We start from the raw sequence: 17,594 nt of genomic DNA, 5'->3' as shown, positions 1-17,594 counted from the left end.
AGAATATTCTTGTTACCTCTCCTCTCTCTCCCAACCCTTCTCGATTTAATGGTGAGGAAGGCACAGAGAGGTTAAGACACGTGTGTGTTCCTTACGTGATCTGGCTCCAGTCTTTCCTCTTGATCACCATGCTCTAATGCCTCCTTCTAGAAACTACATTGTACCACTTTATGAAGAGCTGTTGCCGATGCAAAAGAATAAATAAACAAGAAAGTCTTACTGCAGTCTGTTTGCTAGGGAACTAAATAGGTTTATTTACTAATTAAGGGACTTTCTCTTGAATCCCATTCTCTTCCTGCGAGGAATCATTGTAACTTATCACAGCCTATGATGAGTAGATCTTTGGGGTTGCTTGAGAGTTGTCAAAGCAGTGAATGATCAACATACCTGTGGAGGAGCTTTTCTACTGTGTTAAGACTGACTTCTTCTCTCTCCCTTTTTTCCCTTTTATCTTACAGTAAACAAGAAGATGCAGCAAGACAGAAAAGACAAACAACAGAGGTACTTTTCTCGGAATGCTCATGTCACGTGCCAACATTTTTTTCTCTAAAATAGGGTTTGATTCATAAAAAGTGGAATGGCGATTTACTTGGTAAGAGATAGTCCTCATATTTGACTTGCTTTAGGTTTTCACTATCAAATGAATTGTGAAAGCCAATTTTTACTATTTGTTAACTTCAATGTACATAACTTATGTTAGCTAGAACCATATTTTTTATGAGTAATTCAGAGGAAAATTATTTCGGCCTGATGTCTGTGCCATGGTCTCACTCCTTTCCCTCTTCTTCACTCTTCTCCGTGGTCTCCTCTTTCAAATCCACATCCCACACTCCAGATGTTACCAAGTAGCACCCAGAAAGGGGTCAATTTCTCTTGGCACCTCTTAACTGTTCTCTCCTCTCTATCTCTTTTTTTCAGATTTATCTTTATCTTAGTTTGATCATGTTTTTATCTCTTCTTTTTCAGCTTTCTAAAGACAAATCGAGGCTTCGTAATATTCTCTCCCTTTTTTGCACATTATTGTAATTTCATGGTTCTCTCACCATTGACTACACTCGACATGTAACATTGTAAAGATTGTAAGGCGTGTCCAACATGCTTATTCTATCATTTATATATTGCAAAATAATTGCCACCATCATGTTAGCTGATGCCTCACATAATTCCCATTTCTTTTTATCATGAGAACATTTATGTTTTACGCATTTAGCAACGTTCAAGGTGAACATTTCTAGGTGGAGGATCCATAAATTTTACTGCTTAAAATTATTCATGTCTCAAAAGTTAAGAATTTTAAAAAAAGCCATGCCATTGAAAGTTTCAACTTAAGCTATTTTTTTTTTAAATATCTGCTCTTATTTATTTATGTACACAAGATCTAGGGTTTAGGCCAGAGATTCAGGAGGTGAGAGGATTCACCAGAGACAGAATGGGGAGCAGAACAGGCAGATCTACAGAGGTACACTGCTGAGGGGAGCATTAAGCAAGTCAGGAGAGGTCAGCTGCGCCATATGGGTCAGCTCCCTGCAGGGGATCGAACTCATGTTGCAGTGGCTGCCGGTAGCTGGACAGTGCGGTGACTTAACCCCTCACCCCACTAGAGGAGGCCCCTCAATTTAAGCAGTGTGTGCATTCTGATCCAACCTGTGTGCAGCACCTCATCTGCCCTCCTTGGCTTCACAGGCAGTGTGCAGCAAATACCACGAAATGAGGAGGAATTGGGGGCTTGGGTGCACCAGAGAGGACGACCCCGTGAGAGGCCCTGACGGGAAGATGTATGGCAATGAGTGCTACATGTGTGACGCCTTCTTGTGAGTAGCACCCGGCTTCTGAGTGGGGAGAGCAACTGCTAAGGGCATTTTTCCTATAACCCTGAATAGTGCTCTTCCCTCTTCACTGTAGCTCTTCGTTTGCAGCACCACATTCAAGTGAACTTAAAAAAAAAAACACAAACCCAAAAATCATGTGGAGAGCTGATTATCATGTTGATAATGATTGTGATAGTGAGAGATGCAGAATCATTTCTTTTAGGACCTTCCAAAAAAACTCAGAATATTCTATTCAGACAAGAGGAGATGATAACCCTGCTCTTGACTTTTAGTTTTCTGAAGGAGTATCAGAAATAGGACATGGATGAGAGTACATGCAATAAATCAGTAAGATGCATGGCAAGTTTAAGAAACGATTTTAGTTTACTATCCTTATTCCTACTCATTGTGTGTGACCTCAAGGAATAGAATTAAAATGGGCAAGAGCTAGGGAAGACAGATTTGGACCCCATGTGAACTTTGCAAATCATAGCAGTTCAAGTGGGTTACGCCTGCTTCAGAAATGGTGGCTCTGCTGTGGAGGAATTGGCCACCCACTCATAAGGACTGAAGTATAACTTTAGGTGACTTGAGATCTACCCTCAAACAATCGTCTATGATGTCCCTTAAGTCTTTGGATCTTTATGCCAAGCATGGGATGCTCCTATTTATTTAATATATGCCTGGAATCTCTGAAAGGATTCAACCATTGAGTCTTCCTTGGTAGAGAGCAACATTAGTTCCAGTGTTTGCACCAAAGAAGCAGTAAAGTTTTAATAGACGGAATCAAATGAAGATCATATAATCATGAAGACCAACATTTATTTCTTTTATTTTTTTGAAGATTTATTTTATTTATACAAGAACTAGTGTCTAGGCTGGAGTGCAGGAGGCTGAGAGAATTCGCCAGAGATAGAGGGAAAAACAGAACAGACAGAAAAACACTGCTGAGGGGAGCAGTGGGTGAGACAGGAGAGGTCTGCTGCACCATGTGGGTATGTCCCTGGCCAGCCGGGATTGAACCCCCACCGTAGAGACTGCGGACAGCTTCACAGCACTGCCCTCAAGCCGACGTGCCACTGGAGAGGCCTGAAAACCAACATTTATTGAACATGTGACATCAGCACACACCTGCTAAGAATTTTGCTACCTGAACTCATTTAATCTTCACAGTCACCAGAACAAATTGGTTTTATATTATCACAAGGCCTAGGTTTTATATTATCACAAGGCCCAAAAAGTTAAGGCCTACAGAACACAAGAATGATGGAGATGTCAACACAGGAAAAATAAATTGTTAATAGACCTCACTGTAAGGTGTAGACAGGATATAGTCATTTATTTAGCAAAGCCATGAGCAACTGCTTGTTGTTACATTTGTGTGGAATTAGGCTTGGTTCAGTTTGTTATTTCTCTGAGTGAAATGGAAGGAAGTCTGTCCCCTAATGGTCAGCTCTGCTGCTTCCTCTGGTAATTTCCCATTGTGGAAAGAAAATGCTAATGTTTTTCAGTCAACTTAGATTCATGGTCAACTTTAGATCAGTTCTTATAAAGAAGTATGAGAGAACCTACAATTCTGGAGCATGTTCGCTTCTCACATTAACATAAAAATTACTTTTTAAAAAGAAATAAAGTTTTACTACACCATATTTTATGGATACGTTAGCAAAGACCCATACTCTCCTGAGACTCATACCTTCCTCCAGAGTCCATTCTTGTACATTTTCATAGTATATGCAAATAATTTTTCCAACTTTCAAAAAAAGTGGTTTAATTTGGTCAATGAGAAAACTGTGTTTCACTCTTGTGTTGAATGAAACATATTAAAATGTTTTCATGAATAGTTTTTTAATTTTCTCTGAAAGATTTATTTATTGATACAAGAACCGGGTTACAGGCCAGCTGCACGGGAGGGTGAGAGGATTCATCAGAGGCAGATGAGGGGGCAGAGTAGGGAGATCTACTGAAATACATGGAAGGGGGCAGTGGGCGGGACAGGAGAGGTCTGCCAGTGATGTGGGTATCTCCCTGGCCAGCCCTGATCGAACCCACAGTGCAGAAGATGCAGACAGCTTCCCAGAGCTGCGCTCAACCACCTGTGCCACCAGGGAGGCCCTTCATATATCATTTAATTTGAATTATTTGCCTTAGAAATCCAAGTGTGTTATAGATGTAGAACACTAATTTTGATTTCAAGACTCAGTGATCAAAATGGATAAGAGCTATCACTCTCTTTTCTTTTTTGTCATATGCCTGCTTTTGGAGGGTTCACTTTCAGTAATGATTATAATACTCATGCTGGTCACTTACATTAATTTTCATTCCCTTTATTAGGTACCATAAACTTATTCTAATCATTTTACATGGACCATCTCATTTAATGCTCACAACAATCTGTTGAGAAGAATATTCTTGTTACCTCTCCTCTCTCTCCCAACCCTTCTCGATTTAATGGTGAGGAAGGCACAGAGAGGTTAAGACACTTGTGTGTTCCTTACGTGATCTGGCTCCAGTCTTTCCTCTTGATCACCATGCTCTAATGCCTCCTTCTAGAAACTACATGGTACCACTTTATGAAGAGCTGTTGCCGATGCAAAAGAATAAATAAACAAGAAAGTCTTACTGCAGTCTGTTTGCTAGGGAACTAAATAGGTTTATTTACTAATTAAGGGACTTTCTCTTGAATCCTGTTCTCTTCCTGGGAGGAATCATTGTAACTTATCACAGCTTATGATGAGTAGATCTTTGAGTAGTAAAAGCAGTGAATGTTCAACCTACATGTGGAGGAGCTTTTCTACTGTGTTAAGACTGACTTCTTCTCTCTCCCTTTTTTCCCTTTTATCTTACAGTAAACAAGTAGACAGAGCAAGACCAAAGGCTAAAAGACAAACAACAGAGGTACTTTTCTCAGGAATGCTCTTGTTACGTGCCAACATTTTTTTCTCTAAAATAGGGTTTGTTTCATAAAATGTGGAATGGCGATTTACTTGGTAAGAGCTAGTCCCCATATTGGACTTGTCTTAGGTTTTCACTATCAAGCAAATTGTGAAAGCCAATTTTTACTATTTGTTAACTTCAATGTACATAACTTATGCTAGCTGGAACTGTATTTTTTATGAGTAATTCAGAACTGGAAAATTATTTCGGCCTGATGTCTGTGCCATGGTCTCACACCTTTCCCTTTTCTTCACTCTTCTCCGTGGTATTCTCTTTTAAATCCACATCCCACACCCGAGATGTTACCAAGTAGCACCCAGAAAGGGGTCAGTTTCTCTTGGCATCTCTTACCTGTTCTCTCCTCTCTATCTCTTTTTTTCAGATTTATCTTTATCTTAGTTTGATCATGTTTTATCTCTTTCAGCTTTCTAAAAACAAATCGAGGCTTCGTAATATTCTCTCCCTTTTTTGCACATTATTGTTGTTTCATGGTTCTCTCACTGTTGACTACCCTCGACATGTAACATTGTAAAGATTGTAAGGCGTGTCCAACATGCTTATTTGATCATTTATATATTGCAAAATGATTGCCACCATTATGTTAGCTGATGCCTCACATAATTCCCATTTCTTTTTGTCATGAGAACATTTATGGTTTACTCATTTAGCAACGTTCAAGTATGTCATACAGGATTATTAGCTGTAATCATCATGCAGTATACTAGACCCCCAGAATTATTCACCTTTTAACTGGACGCTTGTACCCTCTGACCAACATCTTGCCATAGGCCTTCCCCAACCTTCCAGGCTGTGGTCCCCACCACTCTGCTCTCTGTGAGGCTAGTTTGGCTCATTTAGAGTCTACATGGAAGTGACATCATGCAGTATTTGTCAAGCCCTGTTCTACTCATTACCACTAGCATAATGCAGCAAAGTCCATCCAAGTAAAAGTGGAAGGATTCTTTCTTCTCAGGAAGACTCAGCAATATTCTCATTTCCTGCAGGAAACCTCCCATAATGGCCTGTTCAATGGCCTCACCTTTGATCTTTCATAGCTTTATAGACTGTAGTGTGCAACAGAACACACTCAAAAATATTATACCTTAGTCTACAAATTTGTCAGTCTCCTTCTATACCTATGTTGTCCTCTCCTTCAGGACAATTATCCTGATAAATACTTGCAGATCCACCCCCCATGCCAGGACAATTCTGGAGTGTGATGGAAATTGGATACATACTAATGTACCGCTAGATGTAATCACAATGTTTTTGTCTCCGACATATTCCTCATGGTAGGCAGTGATGCAGAAAGCATAGAAAACTGATTTGAGAAAATATCTTCTTCATTTTCTAGGATTTGTGCAGTGAATTTCGCAGCCACGTGAGGGATGGGAAGCTTAGTTGCACCAGGGAGAGCGACCCTGTTCGTGGTCCAGATGGCAAAATGTATGGAAACAAGTGCGCCCTGTGCGTGAGCCTCTTGTGAGTATTCCCCTCACCTCTCCAGAACCTCTCACCAGCCACCACCCCTGACGTTCATCTTCTTGAGAATTATGTATACGCTGCACATTTCTCAGTGTTGCATGCTAGATAATCTTGGACACATATACACAGGACTTTTAGTAACATTAAATCACAGGGGACAGTGTTATTCTATATTCAGTTTTCCTTCTATTGCCTGCTTAAGTCATGAGCAAAGTCTTAATTCTGTGCTAATAGGCTTGAACACTTGACAATCATCAGCCCCAGCAAAGAGTGAGCAGAGTCTGGTGATCTGAATAGGACGATATCTGTGGTCTCTGTCCCACCCCTGACATTTTTTTATTCCTGTGAATTTATTCATATATTGATTGAGGAAAAGCCAGTTGGACAGATGTCTGTGGGGACAGTGTGTAAAGACTTTTAAAATAACTTAAACAATATGATCCAGCAATTCCACTCCTAGGTATTTACCCAAATGACACAGAAACAGTAACTCCAAAGGGCACCTGCACCTCTATGTTTATAGCAGCACTATTTACAATAGCTAAGATATGGAAACAACCCCAATGCCAAAAATAGATGACTGGATCAAGAAGATGTGGTACATATACACTATGGAATATTACTCAGCAATCAAAAAAGATAAACACATGCAGTTTGCAGCAATATGGATGGAGCTAAAAGGGATCGTGATCAGCAAAATAAGTCAGAAAGAAAAAGAAAAATACTGGATGGTCTCACTCATAGCAGGAATTTAGAAAACCTAAATAAGAGACCAGGAAAAAGACTAATCAGTACAAAGTAATCATCAAAATCAACAAGCAACTATAAACCAGAGACACACTACAGGGGTGGGGGGAGGCGGGAGGAATCGGTGGGGAGAGGAAGAACTAGCAAAATAAGGGGGGGTGCAATTGTTTGGGGAATTGAAAATGCATACATAGTGCAAAGATGCAAAATGATGTAAGAATTATATAAAATAAAGTATTAAAAAATAACTTAAACAAGTAGAGAAGATCATATTACAATTGTAAATATGGTAAATATTTATCCTTTCAGGATAATATGTTGAAAGGATAAATATGTTGAAGTGGTTTAGTGGAGACAGTGAAACTCCTAAGAGGCAGACCCCTGCCATAGCTGTTTTCTAGTGTCTTTCCATTAAACCAGGCCCAGGGCCTTATAAGTCATTGATTTGCTGAATGAGATCAGAGCTCCGGTGGTGAGGGCAATCGTGAAACTGATTATTGCCACCTCTCCTTCTCCTCCTTCCTAATCCCCTACAGAATCTCAAGCTACAATTAAGAAAAACATTTAAATAATATCTGTTGAAATAGATTTGATTTTTTAATTTTTTTAAAGATTTATTTTTGAATGCATACAAGAACTGGGGTACAGGCCAGAGGTGTATGGGATGAGAGGATCCACCAGAGACAGAGTGGGGAGCAGAACAGGCGGACTGACGGAAATACACTGCTGAGAGGAGCAGCGGGCAAGGCAGGAGAGGTCCGCTGCTCCATGTGGGTCACCTCCCTGGCTGGGGATCAAACTCATGCTGCAGTGGCTGCGGAGAGTTTCATAGTGCAGCATCTTAACCCCTTGCACCACGGGAGAGGCCCTAATTGTTATTTTTTAACTTTCACACATGTGGGTCCAGTCTTAAGTTTAGATACATAGTTCCTTAATAGAGGAGATTGACAGAGATGGCCAATGGGATAAACAGTGGCCTGAGAGTAAAAGAATCAGGACTTTTCTCTCACTGCTGTGATGGTACTATGGTAATGCCTTGATGCGATGTAATAAATACTAAAGATCTTTCCCTTTCATATGCCCCATGTCAGTAGAAAATGGTAAGAATGGCAAAATATTAGGCTCATGATCAAGCTCAAAAACTGGTGTTGGCTCTTCCCGAACCTGAATCATTGTTGCACTCTCAAACTCAAATTTCAGCTTGAATATTAATTCTAATAATACCTAAAAGGTTTATACATGAAGTATTGTTTATTTTTACTAGGGGTCCATTGTTCAACTTGCTACGACCCCTGGCTTTCACCATTGATATGATAGTTATTTAGTTAGAGTAAACTTGCACAATTAAAAAAGTCAATTGTGGGGCCTCCCTGGTGGTGTAAGAGATTAAGACACAGCCTCTGAAGCTCTCCACAGCCACTGCAGCACGAGTTTGATCCCCGGCCAGGGAGCTGCCCACATGGTGCAGCAGACCCAGCCTGTCATATCTGCTGCTCCCCTTAGCAGTGTATTTCAATATATCTGCCTGTTCTGTGCGTCACTCTGTCTCTGGTGAATCCTCTCACTCTCCTGCACCTCTGGTCTATACCCCAGTTCTTGTATGCATAAATAAATATCCTTAAAAATTATAAATAAAACTTTGAATACCTGAAAGAAAAAAAAAAGTCAATTGTGGCTTTCCAAGATCATTCATTGAAGTCACAAACATATAGTAATAAGATGACATACTTGGAAAACTGAACATGGGAGTTTTATTTTGCAAAGGGAAATTATAAGCTGCTGAATTGATCTGCATTGTTGGGCCAAGCAATAGCACTTCTGGAAGTGAATACATTTGTACTGAAAACTGAATCTTATCTTTGGTCTGGGAGGTCCCAAATCCTCCTTAAAATCCATTACCTAAAAGGTTAAGAAATTGTATTTCACTTGTATTTTCTTTTATTCATTGTAGCAAACTGGAAGTAGAGAAGAAAAATAATGATGAAAACGAAAAGGAGAATGCTGAGGCTGAGAAAGTCAAGAGAGAAGCAGTTCAGGTAGTTGTTTCAGAGCATCACACAAATATTCTACTTTCCCCAGAAACAGGTTTCCACCATTCAGTGTTCTGATCAAATCCTCCCTCACTTGGCAGGAGCTGTGCAGTGAATACCGTAATTACATAAGGGATGGTCGCCTTCCCTGCACCAGAGAGAATGACCCCATCAAGGGCCCAGATGGGAAGATGCACGGCAACACCTGCTCCATGTGTGAAGCCTTCTTGTGAGTAGCGCAGAACCACAGCCCCCGCTGCTGCTGAGAGGAGTCAGCCCTGGGTGGGTGAGAGAGGAGCTGTCAAAGCGTTCTTCCAGGAAGTTGCTAATGAAAAGAGTGTATTGCATTGAGTATCTTTTTACTACTACAAAGCCATGTATTTAGCACGCTTCTCTGTAGTGTTCTGCAAGGTACTTGAATCAGTGTCAAGGGAGGACCTTGTGTTAAGAGAAGATTCCCCCAGAGCTGATGGCACCCAAGGACTGGAACTTGCGCTGTCTGCATGCACACTGCCGGAATAATCTAAGGATGTATTCATTATCAGCGCTAAGCATTGACAGTTTCTTAACATCAAGTCATTGTTTTTAAGTGTCCTAGTTTCTTTCTGGGGAGAAGGACAACCTCTTTAGTTTCTGAAAGAAACAGACTGATATTTTACTGCTGATATTTTCAATATCAATACTGCTTTACTTTTCAATAACAGATATTTTATTTACTGATTCAGTGTGGCATGTATGTCTTATTCTTTAAGTAGCACTAAAAAGAACAATATGGAGAATTGTACAGTGGCCTTACTCCTCCCACACTAAGTTGGTAGAGGTATAAAAGTAATGGGCTATGTCTATCTAGAGAGATGACTTCTCCTTTAGAATAAATATGGTTGTGATATTTTTCTTTTTCCTTCTGGTTTATTTCATAATTCCCTCTAGCTCCATCCACATTGCTGTAAATGGCATGAGTGTTTTGTTTTTGATTGCTGAGTAATATTCCATGGTGTATATGTACCACATCTTCTTGATCCAGTCATCTATTTTTGGGCATTTGGGTTGTTTCCAGGTTTTACCTAGTGTAAATAGTGCTGCAATAAACATAGTGGTACAGGTGCTCTTTTGAATCAATGTTTTTGTGTCCTTTGGGTAGATATCTAGGAGTGGAATTGCCAGGTCATATGGTAGCTCCATTTTTAGTAGACTGAGGAACCTCCAAACAGCTTTTCATAGAGGTTGGACCAGCTTACAGTGGGATTCTTCTGATCCCAGTCCCACCAGCAATGTAGAATGGTTTCACTTATAGCACGAATACAGGGGAACCAAATAAGACATCAGTGTGAAAAAATAATAACACTCCAAAACACAACAAAGCAAAAACAGACAATTAGAGAGGAGAGACATCCTGCAGGGGAGGAGGAGGGAGAGGGGCCCGAGGGAGGGAGGGAGGAGCACAGGGGCCTGAGGTGATGGTGCATGGGTGCATTGGTGAAGGAAACTCTATGGGGACTAACCTGAGGGGGAGGGTATTGTTTAAAAATGAACAATGATGTAAAAAATAAAATTAAAAAGGTAAAATTTAAAAAAAAGAATAAATATGATTGCTACAGTGCTTATCTTCCTGCCCATCTCCTTCCCTCTTACAGCCAGCAAGAAGCAAAGGAGAAAAAAGAAGCTGAATCCAGAGCAAAAGCGAAGAGAGAAGCTGACAAGGTAATTTTCCTGAAGGGACATAATATAATGAAAAATGGGAAGTGTTGCAATTTCTCAGTAAAAATAATGCATGGAGTTACCAGACACCTAAGTGAGGGAATTTGAGCTTCATTTAGCCTTGACAGAGTTTTCTTTTAATGGGCTAAATAACAGATATTTTAGGTTGTGGCCATTCAGTCTCTTTCACAACCACTGGATTATGCTGTTGTAGCTCAGAAGCAGCCAAAGGTCATGTGCAGACAGACAGGCAGGACTTGTTCTGATACCACTGGAGTTACAAAGAAGGTGGTGGGCCAGATCTTTGCCTAGAAGTCGTACTTTGCAAACCCCTGATTTCCTCCATTCTCATGTTTAAAATGAAGATTTAAAATCCAGAGAGAAAGAACTTAAGTTAGTGGTATATTGGTACCACACTACAAAGAGTAATTATCTTCATGTTTCAGAGTGTTCACAGCTAGAAAGTAGAAACATCCGAATTCAAACCATTGGCCACTATAATTCTAAGGTTTCCTGATGCCAAATCCTGCACTTATCTTAACGAACTTTTTTGCTTTTATATGACTGAATTTGGTCAAACCAGTTGTATGTTCTTTGTTTTACCTCGAATTATATTTTGGTGCCAGCACCACCAAATAATATATTTTTGATTCAAAAAGAATTCGGTTACATTTTTTCCAGATTTATGGCATTTCCTTGCCATAAATGATCTCTCTGGGCCTCCCTGGTGTCACAAGGGGTTAAGACGCAATCTACGAAGCTGTCCGCAGCCTCTGCAGCACAAGTTCGATCCCTGGCCAGGGAGCAACCCTCATGGTGCAGCAGACCTCTCCTGACTCGCCCACTGCGCCTCTCAGCAGTATACTTCCATCTATCCACCTGTTCTGTTCCCCACTCTGTCTTTGGTGAATCCTCTCACCCCCCACATCTCTGGCCTGTACCCCAGCTCTTGTATACATAAATAAATAAATCTAAAAAGAAAAAAAAAGAAACGATCTCTAAGAAAGCATCACACTTGGAATTTATATGGTGGGTTTGCTTACAGTTGTATTTCTCACAATTGTGAATCTGAATTTTAAAGTGCTTTACTTTTCAATATCTCTGAGATTATCTTCCATGTGAAACAGTTGCAATTTCACCTTAACTACTATTGTTGAACTGTCTTCTCCTATCACCTTTCTTTTGCTAACTACAACCCCATTGGGGACAGCAGTAAACCTTGAATCAGAGCCGGAGGAAAACTCACTCTCGTCCTCATTGAGTTTCAATTTGATATAAAAGGTTCAGAGAAGAACGTGAACTCTGTCTAGATCGCAGCAGTAATTAACTCTATGATCCTAAGTGATTGTTTTAATCCTCTCTCAATTCCTCATTAACTCTGGAACTAATATTTACTGAGCACTTTCTAAATGTTAGTTATTGCAGATACACATATAATATCTCATGTTGTTCTCACAACAACCCAGAATGTATGCTGAAAGCTTAATACACCTTGATATACTTAATACTTAATACACGTTGACCATTATAATTCTAAACATGTGGAATAAATGTTATTTTAATTTTATATAAATATTATTATTTTAATTTTATAAGTGAGGTAACTTAGCCTCAAAGAGGCAGTGCCCCTCATCCAAGATTCTTGGTGGTAGGTTGGAATCCTAACATCATGACCTGTTGTCCTGCTGTACCTGAAACTTTTGTTACATTCTTATAAAAGGGGAAGATGCAGAATGAGAAATGGTAGGAAAGACTGAAATAGAATGAAGTGTCTGCCTGTGTTTAGCTCATGAAAGGGAACCTGGCCAGGTATGGGAGGAGAACAAGAAAGCTTTCTCCAAGAATCTGAAGGCCTCCCATGAGGAAGAATAAAAATATTTTCAATTTCTCTGAGGGAAGCAAAATACTTTGACTTCATTTGCTGATCAGCAGTAACATACTCATCCTACTTGCAATGACATCTTCCAAATAGGAAACCCTGAGAATAGGGATCTGCCAGGGTTTATAGGGTTTATTTTCCAAGATCTCTCAAACATAGTCCAATAGCTTATTTGTGGAAACTATCCAATAGAAATGTTGAAGTGAACATTCTGGAGGGTAAGGGGCTCCTTATGAATGCTGGTGCTTTGATGCACATTAGATGCCCTTGTTGTGTCGTGCAACACCACACTGATAAGACACGGGAGTCGTGCAGCAGGCTGCATGAGGCAGGATGTTGCTGAGAGCAAGAACCTGACCGTTTTTATTGATAGAATAATCATAGATCATCAGCTATGTACTAAGTTAAGAGGACAAGGAGAAAGGATGGGTGAAACTCAGGAATGTCATCTGGGGCTTGTGGGCACATGAGGTTGCTGACCATGTTATCAGCTTGATGAAGAAGTGTTGTCATCAAAACTGGAAACTAGACCCCAGACCCTAGGCCACAGTCCTAATCTTATCAACAAGGCATTCCACTGATCAGCTTCTGTGTCCCTTGTCATACATCGGTCCTCTGCCTCTGGGTGTTCCTGGTCATACCTCATGATGTATGAGTCAGGAGTAAGTTTATGCAGCCATCCTCAGCCCCCCGGGCATTCCTAGTCATACCTCGTGATGCATACCCTTCCTGCAGTGATCAAGCTTTCTGCTCTTGATTGATATGAAAGGCACCTTGCAAGGTTTGGCTCATATGACTGTGACTGAACAGTTCTGACCTTTGTATAGGAATGCAGAACTTCAGGTAACCATAATGGTGGCTGAGCAGGCTACTTAAGTCTAGCAGCCACTTAAGTCTAGCAGACCCACATGTCCCCCTTTTTTATTTTATTTAAAGAGAGGAAAGACGAGTGGAGGGGAAGTAGGATGGATTTCCAGGTGGACGATAGGCCAGGCAAAGTGTCCTCATTGCTTGTTTTTGACTTCTGACTTGTATCGGGTGATAGCAGTAGCATCCTATTAAAAAGAGGATAACAGCAAGAAAAATAATGAGCAGCAATTGGATAAGTGATTGTAGGGATAGGCTGGTCAGCCAATTTTTTGGATTTGCAAGGGATGAAAAAGCCAAAAGGCCATCGATGGTTTCTTGAGATGTTTGCCTGTTAAACTGGTCCAAATGGATTGACAATCATTCTTGCATATCATCAACAGAGGAGGCCAGTGGAGAGCTGAAAGCTCTTAACAAATCCTTTTTATGAAAATCCCAGGAATAGGAAGTTAAATTTTTAGCAGTGTAATTAGTGACACATAACCGGATAAATCCCGAATCACATCTCAGAAGAGAACGAGTCCATAAGGCTTGTTGATGTTCACCATGCCATAGCACTGCTGATTCAAGAGCATCTAATCTAGTTAAAATCTGCTGGTCAATGTGCACCTGTTACAGCAAGTCCTGAGTAGTATTGGTCATATATTGATGTACCTCATTGGCAGTTTTATAATGATTTGGCCAATGCAGTAGATGCCATTGCTGCAGTGGCAGCCAGGGAGACTAAGAATATGATTCCAGCAATGAATGTGCCTAAAAAGTGGCACGCACAGCAAACTCGGTCTAAAGCCTGAACTAATTGATTTAAAGGGAAGCTGCCGTCCCATGGACAAGTCAGATTGACTGGAATCCATGCATGCATATGTTGTTTAATAAAGAAAATTGAGTGTTTAGATAAAACCCAAGAATCAATACAAGAGGTGACTGTAGTACCTTTTGTTATCAGCTTGATGGAAAAGTACTATTATAGTACTTTTGGAAAAGTACTATTATCCCGTGAACGTAAGGGGAGAGTAGGAGATAAGGGAAGCAAATAGGGACGGGAGGTGCAAACCTTAGAAAAGTTGTGATTATCAGTAAAATCCCAAATAAACTGTCCTTGGGTAAAGGAAGCTTGACCTGGTGTATTGTGTAAGGGAAATAAGGTGTAGCTGCACGCCAAGATCTTGTTTTAAGAGGGGAACACTGAGTATTACAACACAAACAAAATAAGGGGCCAGCCAATCCTGGATCCCAGTCAGCTGAAACATTATGTGTGGCATTGTGCAATTCCATGGAGGGCCTTTGAAACATTTCCTTTTGTTTTGGACTGTGAGCCCCTGCAGTCCCCACTTTTGTAGAACACAATCACCTTCTAAAAAGATAAGAGTGCCGTATGTAGAAAGACAAAGTTTCCAGTGAAAGGGGGGGATTGGTTTCAGATATTTTTTGAAGGTTGTGACATATAGATACAGATGGAGCCCTTGAAGGACCCTCTTCCCCATGAGATTAAAGGAGCTGGGCCTAACCAGTTTGGATTAGGCAGTTTTTTGTGTAACACTGAAGGTTTCTGATCATTTTCCTTAGGTGTGAAGAAATGGAGTGTAACTAGGTTCCGACGTGTGCCTCTATACTGTAGATGATTTAATGTGAATAGAGCTTTAAAAAGTTGAGCACGAGGGGAGGAGCATTCCCCCTTTTGTTTTGTAAGGAAAAGTTTAAGAAGTTCATTAGCACTTTCCACAATAGCTTGACCTGTGGGGTTATAAGGAATACCAGTAGTGTGCTGAATGCCACAGTCAAATAAAAAGGCAGTAAGAGATTTAGAAGTATAAGCTGGGCCATTATCAGTTTTAATGCAGGAAGGCTGGCCCATTACTGCAAATGCCGAGTAGAGATGACAAATATTACATGAAGAGAACGAACGTTCCCCGGGCTGAGCTGTGGCCCATAGAAATCCTGAAAAGGTATCGACTGTGACTTGGAGAGAAGATAAGCGACCAAAAGAAGGGAAGTGGGTGACATCCATCTGCCATAAATCATTGGCTTGAATGCCCCGCGAGTTAACACCTGAGGGAAAAGTAGGGCCAGAGCATTGACAAACAGTGCTAGCTTGAACCCGTTCCTGTGCAAGGGAAATGTTAAATATTTTTGCAAGACTGCGAGTGCCTTGGTGAAAGAAGGAAAGACAAGTTATAGGATCTGCAAACACGGTAAACAACCTCAGGGCTATATCAGCCATCTCGTTTCCTTCAGACAGTGGACCCGGTAGACTAAAATGACTATGAATGTGAGCAATAAAAATGGGATGAACACATTGATGAAGCAAAGTTTGTAAAGAGATAAAAGCCAATAATAGGGTGTCATCAATATTAGTATTAAGAAGAGCAGAGGAGATGTCTTGTACTAGGGAGGTAACATATAATGAGTCAGAAATGATATTAAGTGACTGTGAAGGAAATGAAGAAAGAGGCACAATAACAGCAGCTAGTTCAGCATGTTGGGCTGAAGGAGAAGGTGCAATATAGGCAGTTTGCCATGTAGCATCCAAATTTGTGCACCAGACCATGACTCCCTAGCCTGTAGCAAAAGAACCATCTACGAAGATAGTAAGAGCCTGGGGAATGGGAGAATTGACCACAACATTGAAGGAATGAATAGGGAGACGCTGTAAGGATTAAATGTGTTTATCAGGTGGGTAGAATAAAAGAACGATCCAACATAATCCTGGAAAACAATTTGAAATTGCTCTGATTGAGCAAGGAGCCATTCTGTTTCCTGCTTGGAGAGGCCTGTGTTAACAGAGCCAGGCTCATAGCCGGATAATGGCCCACAATGACAATGACCTTTTTGTAATAAGGAACATCTTTGAGAAAAATAAGTAGATAGACGATTTTTTGGCTGGAAGGGAAGGAAAAGCCATTCAATAATGTGAAAAGGTGAGGTTAATTGTCGACTAATTCCTGTAGGAGAATGGGGGGTGTTTAAAATAAGCAAAGAGAGATTTTAGGATCCCATCTATCTAGACAAGAGGAGCAAAGATGTTTGTTAAGGAATGTTAATTGTTGTTTTGCCTTGTAAGTGAAGAGAGGCAGGGGCCAGATCACCTTTTAAGGAAGCAAATAGTTCAGATAGTGCATGGGTTGGAATTCCAAGAGCTGGGTGTAGCCAATTGATGTGCTCTAAAAATTGTTGTAAAGTCATTAATGTGACTGAATCCGATAAATGTAAAGGGGAGTTTTAGGAATTACTTGGGAATAAAGCACCTTAAAACCGAAATAAGAATAAGGATTAGTAGACTGAATCTTGTCAGGTGCCACCACCAATCCTGCAAGTTTTAAATGGGTCATGGAAACTTCTGAACAAACCTGTAGGAGGTTAGTAGATGGTGCTGCTAGCAAAATGTCATCCATATAATGGTATATAAAACGAGGGAAATTGAGCACAAACTGGATGTAAAGCCTTGTCCACAAATAGCTGACACACGGTAGGACTATTCATTATCCCTTGAGGTAAAAAACACCATTGAAAACTTTGTAAGGGTCGACCATTATTAACTTCAGGAACTGAGAAGGTGAATTTTTCTTTATCATCTGGGTGTAAAGGGATTGTGAAAAAAACAATCTCTTAAGTCCACAACCAGGAGATGAAAAGTTGAGGGGATCATGGCTGGCTTAGGGAGGCCTAGTTAAAGTGCCCCCATCGGTTGCATTTGAGCATTAGCTGCCCTTAAATCCTGAATAAGTTGCCATTTTCCCGATTTTTTTGGAACACAGAATGTAGGGGTGTTCCATGGACTGGTGGAGGGTTCAATAGGACCTAAATGTAATTGTTCATTGACTAATAAACGAACTTGAGCCAATTTGTCCCCCCTTAGGGGACACTGTTCCATCCAAACTGGGGACCTGATTTCCTTTTAATTTTGAGTGGAGAAGCGACAGTGGCCGTAGTTAAAAATGGGACTTAACAGAGATGCACCATTGAGATAATGAATCTCGTCCCCACAGAGTAGTAGGAATGGGAAGAATAAATGGGCAAAAGTAAGCCACTCTTCCATCTCGACCAAAGCATTGTAATGAGTGGGAGCTCTGGAGCGGAGAGGTGGAGCCCCCTATTCCTGATAGGGAGTCAGTAGTTGAACAGGTCTGCCAAGTAGGGGGTGTA

General features: G+C 40.6%; 1 protein-coding gene across 1 annotated transcript in view; it reads left to right on the top strand.

Annotated features, from left to right (window-relative positions):
* The window catches only part of SPINK5 (serine peptidase inhibitor Kazal type 5), an 88,285-nt gene that overhangs the window by 44,341 nt on the left and 26,350 nt on the right, over positions 1-17,594 (top strand). The window contains exons 16-22 of the mRNA XM_054694270.1: positions 459-501; positions 1,684-1,811; positions 4,658-4,706; positions 6,100-6,227; positions 8,929-9,013; positions 9,109-9,236; positions 10,642-10,708. Coding sequence (XP_054550245.1) covers positions 459-501; positions 1,684-1,811; positions 4,658-4,706; positions 6,100-6,227; positions 8,929-9,013; positions 9,109-9,236; positions 10,642-10,708 — 628 coding nt within the window. The remainder of the gene's footprint in view (positions 1-458; positions 502-1,683; positions 1,812-4,657; positions 4,707-6,099; positions 6,228-8,928; positions 9,014-9,108; positions 9,237-10,641; positions 10,709-17,594) is intronic.

Source organism: Talpa occidentalis, unplaced genomic scaffold, assembly GCF_014898055.3.
Source record: "Talpa occidentalis isolate TD23 unplaced genomic scaffold, MPIMG_talOcc4v2.1 talOcc4.13, whole genome shotgun sequence".
Taxonomy (NCBI): Eukaryota; Metazoa; Chordata; class Mammalia; order Eulipotyphla; family Talpidae; genus Talpa; species Talpa occidentalis.
This window is presented reverse-complemented; position numbering and strand designations above follow the sequence as displayed.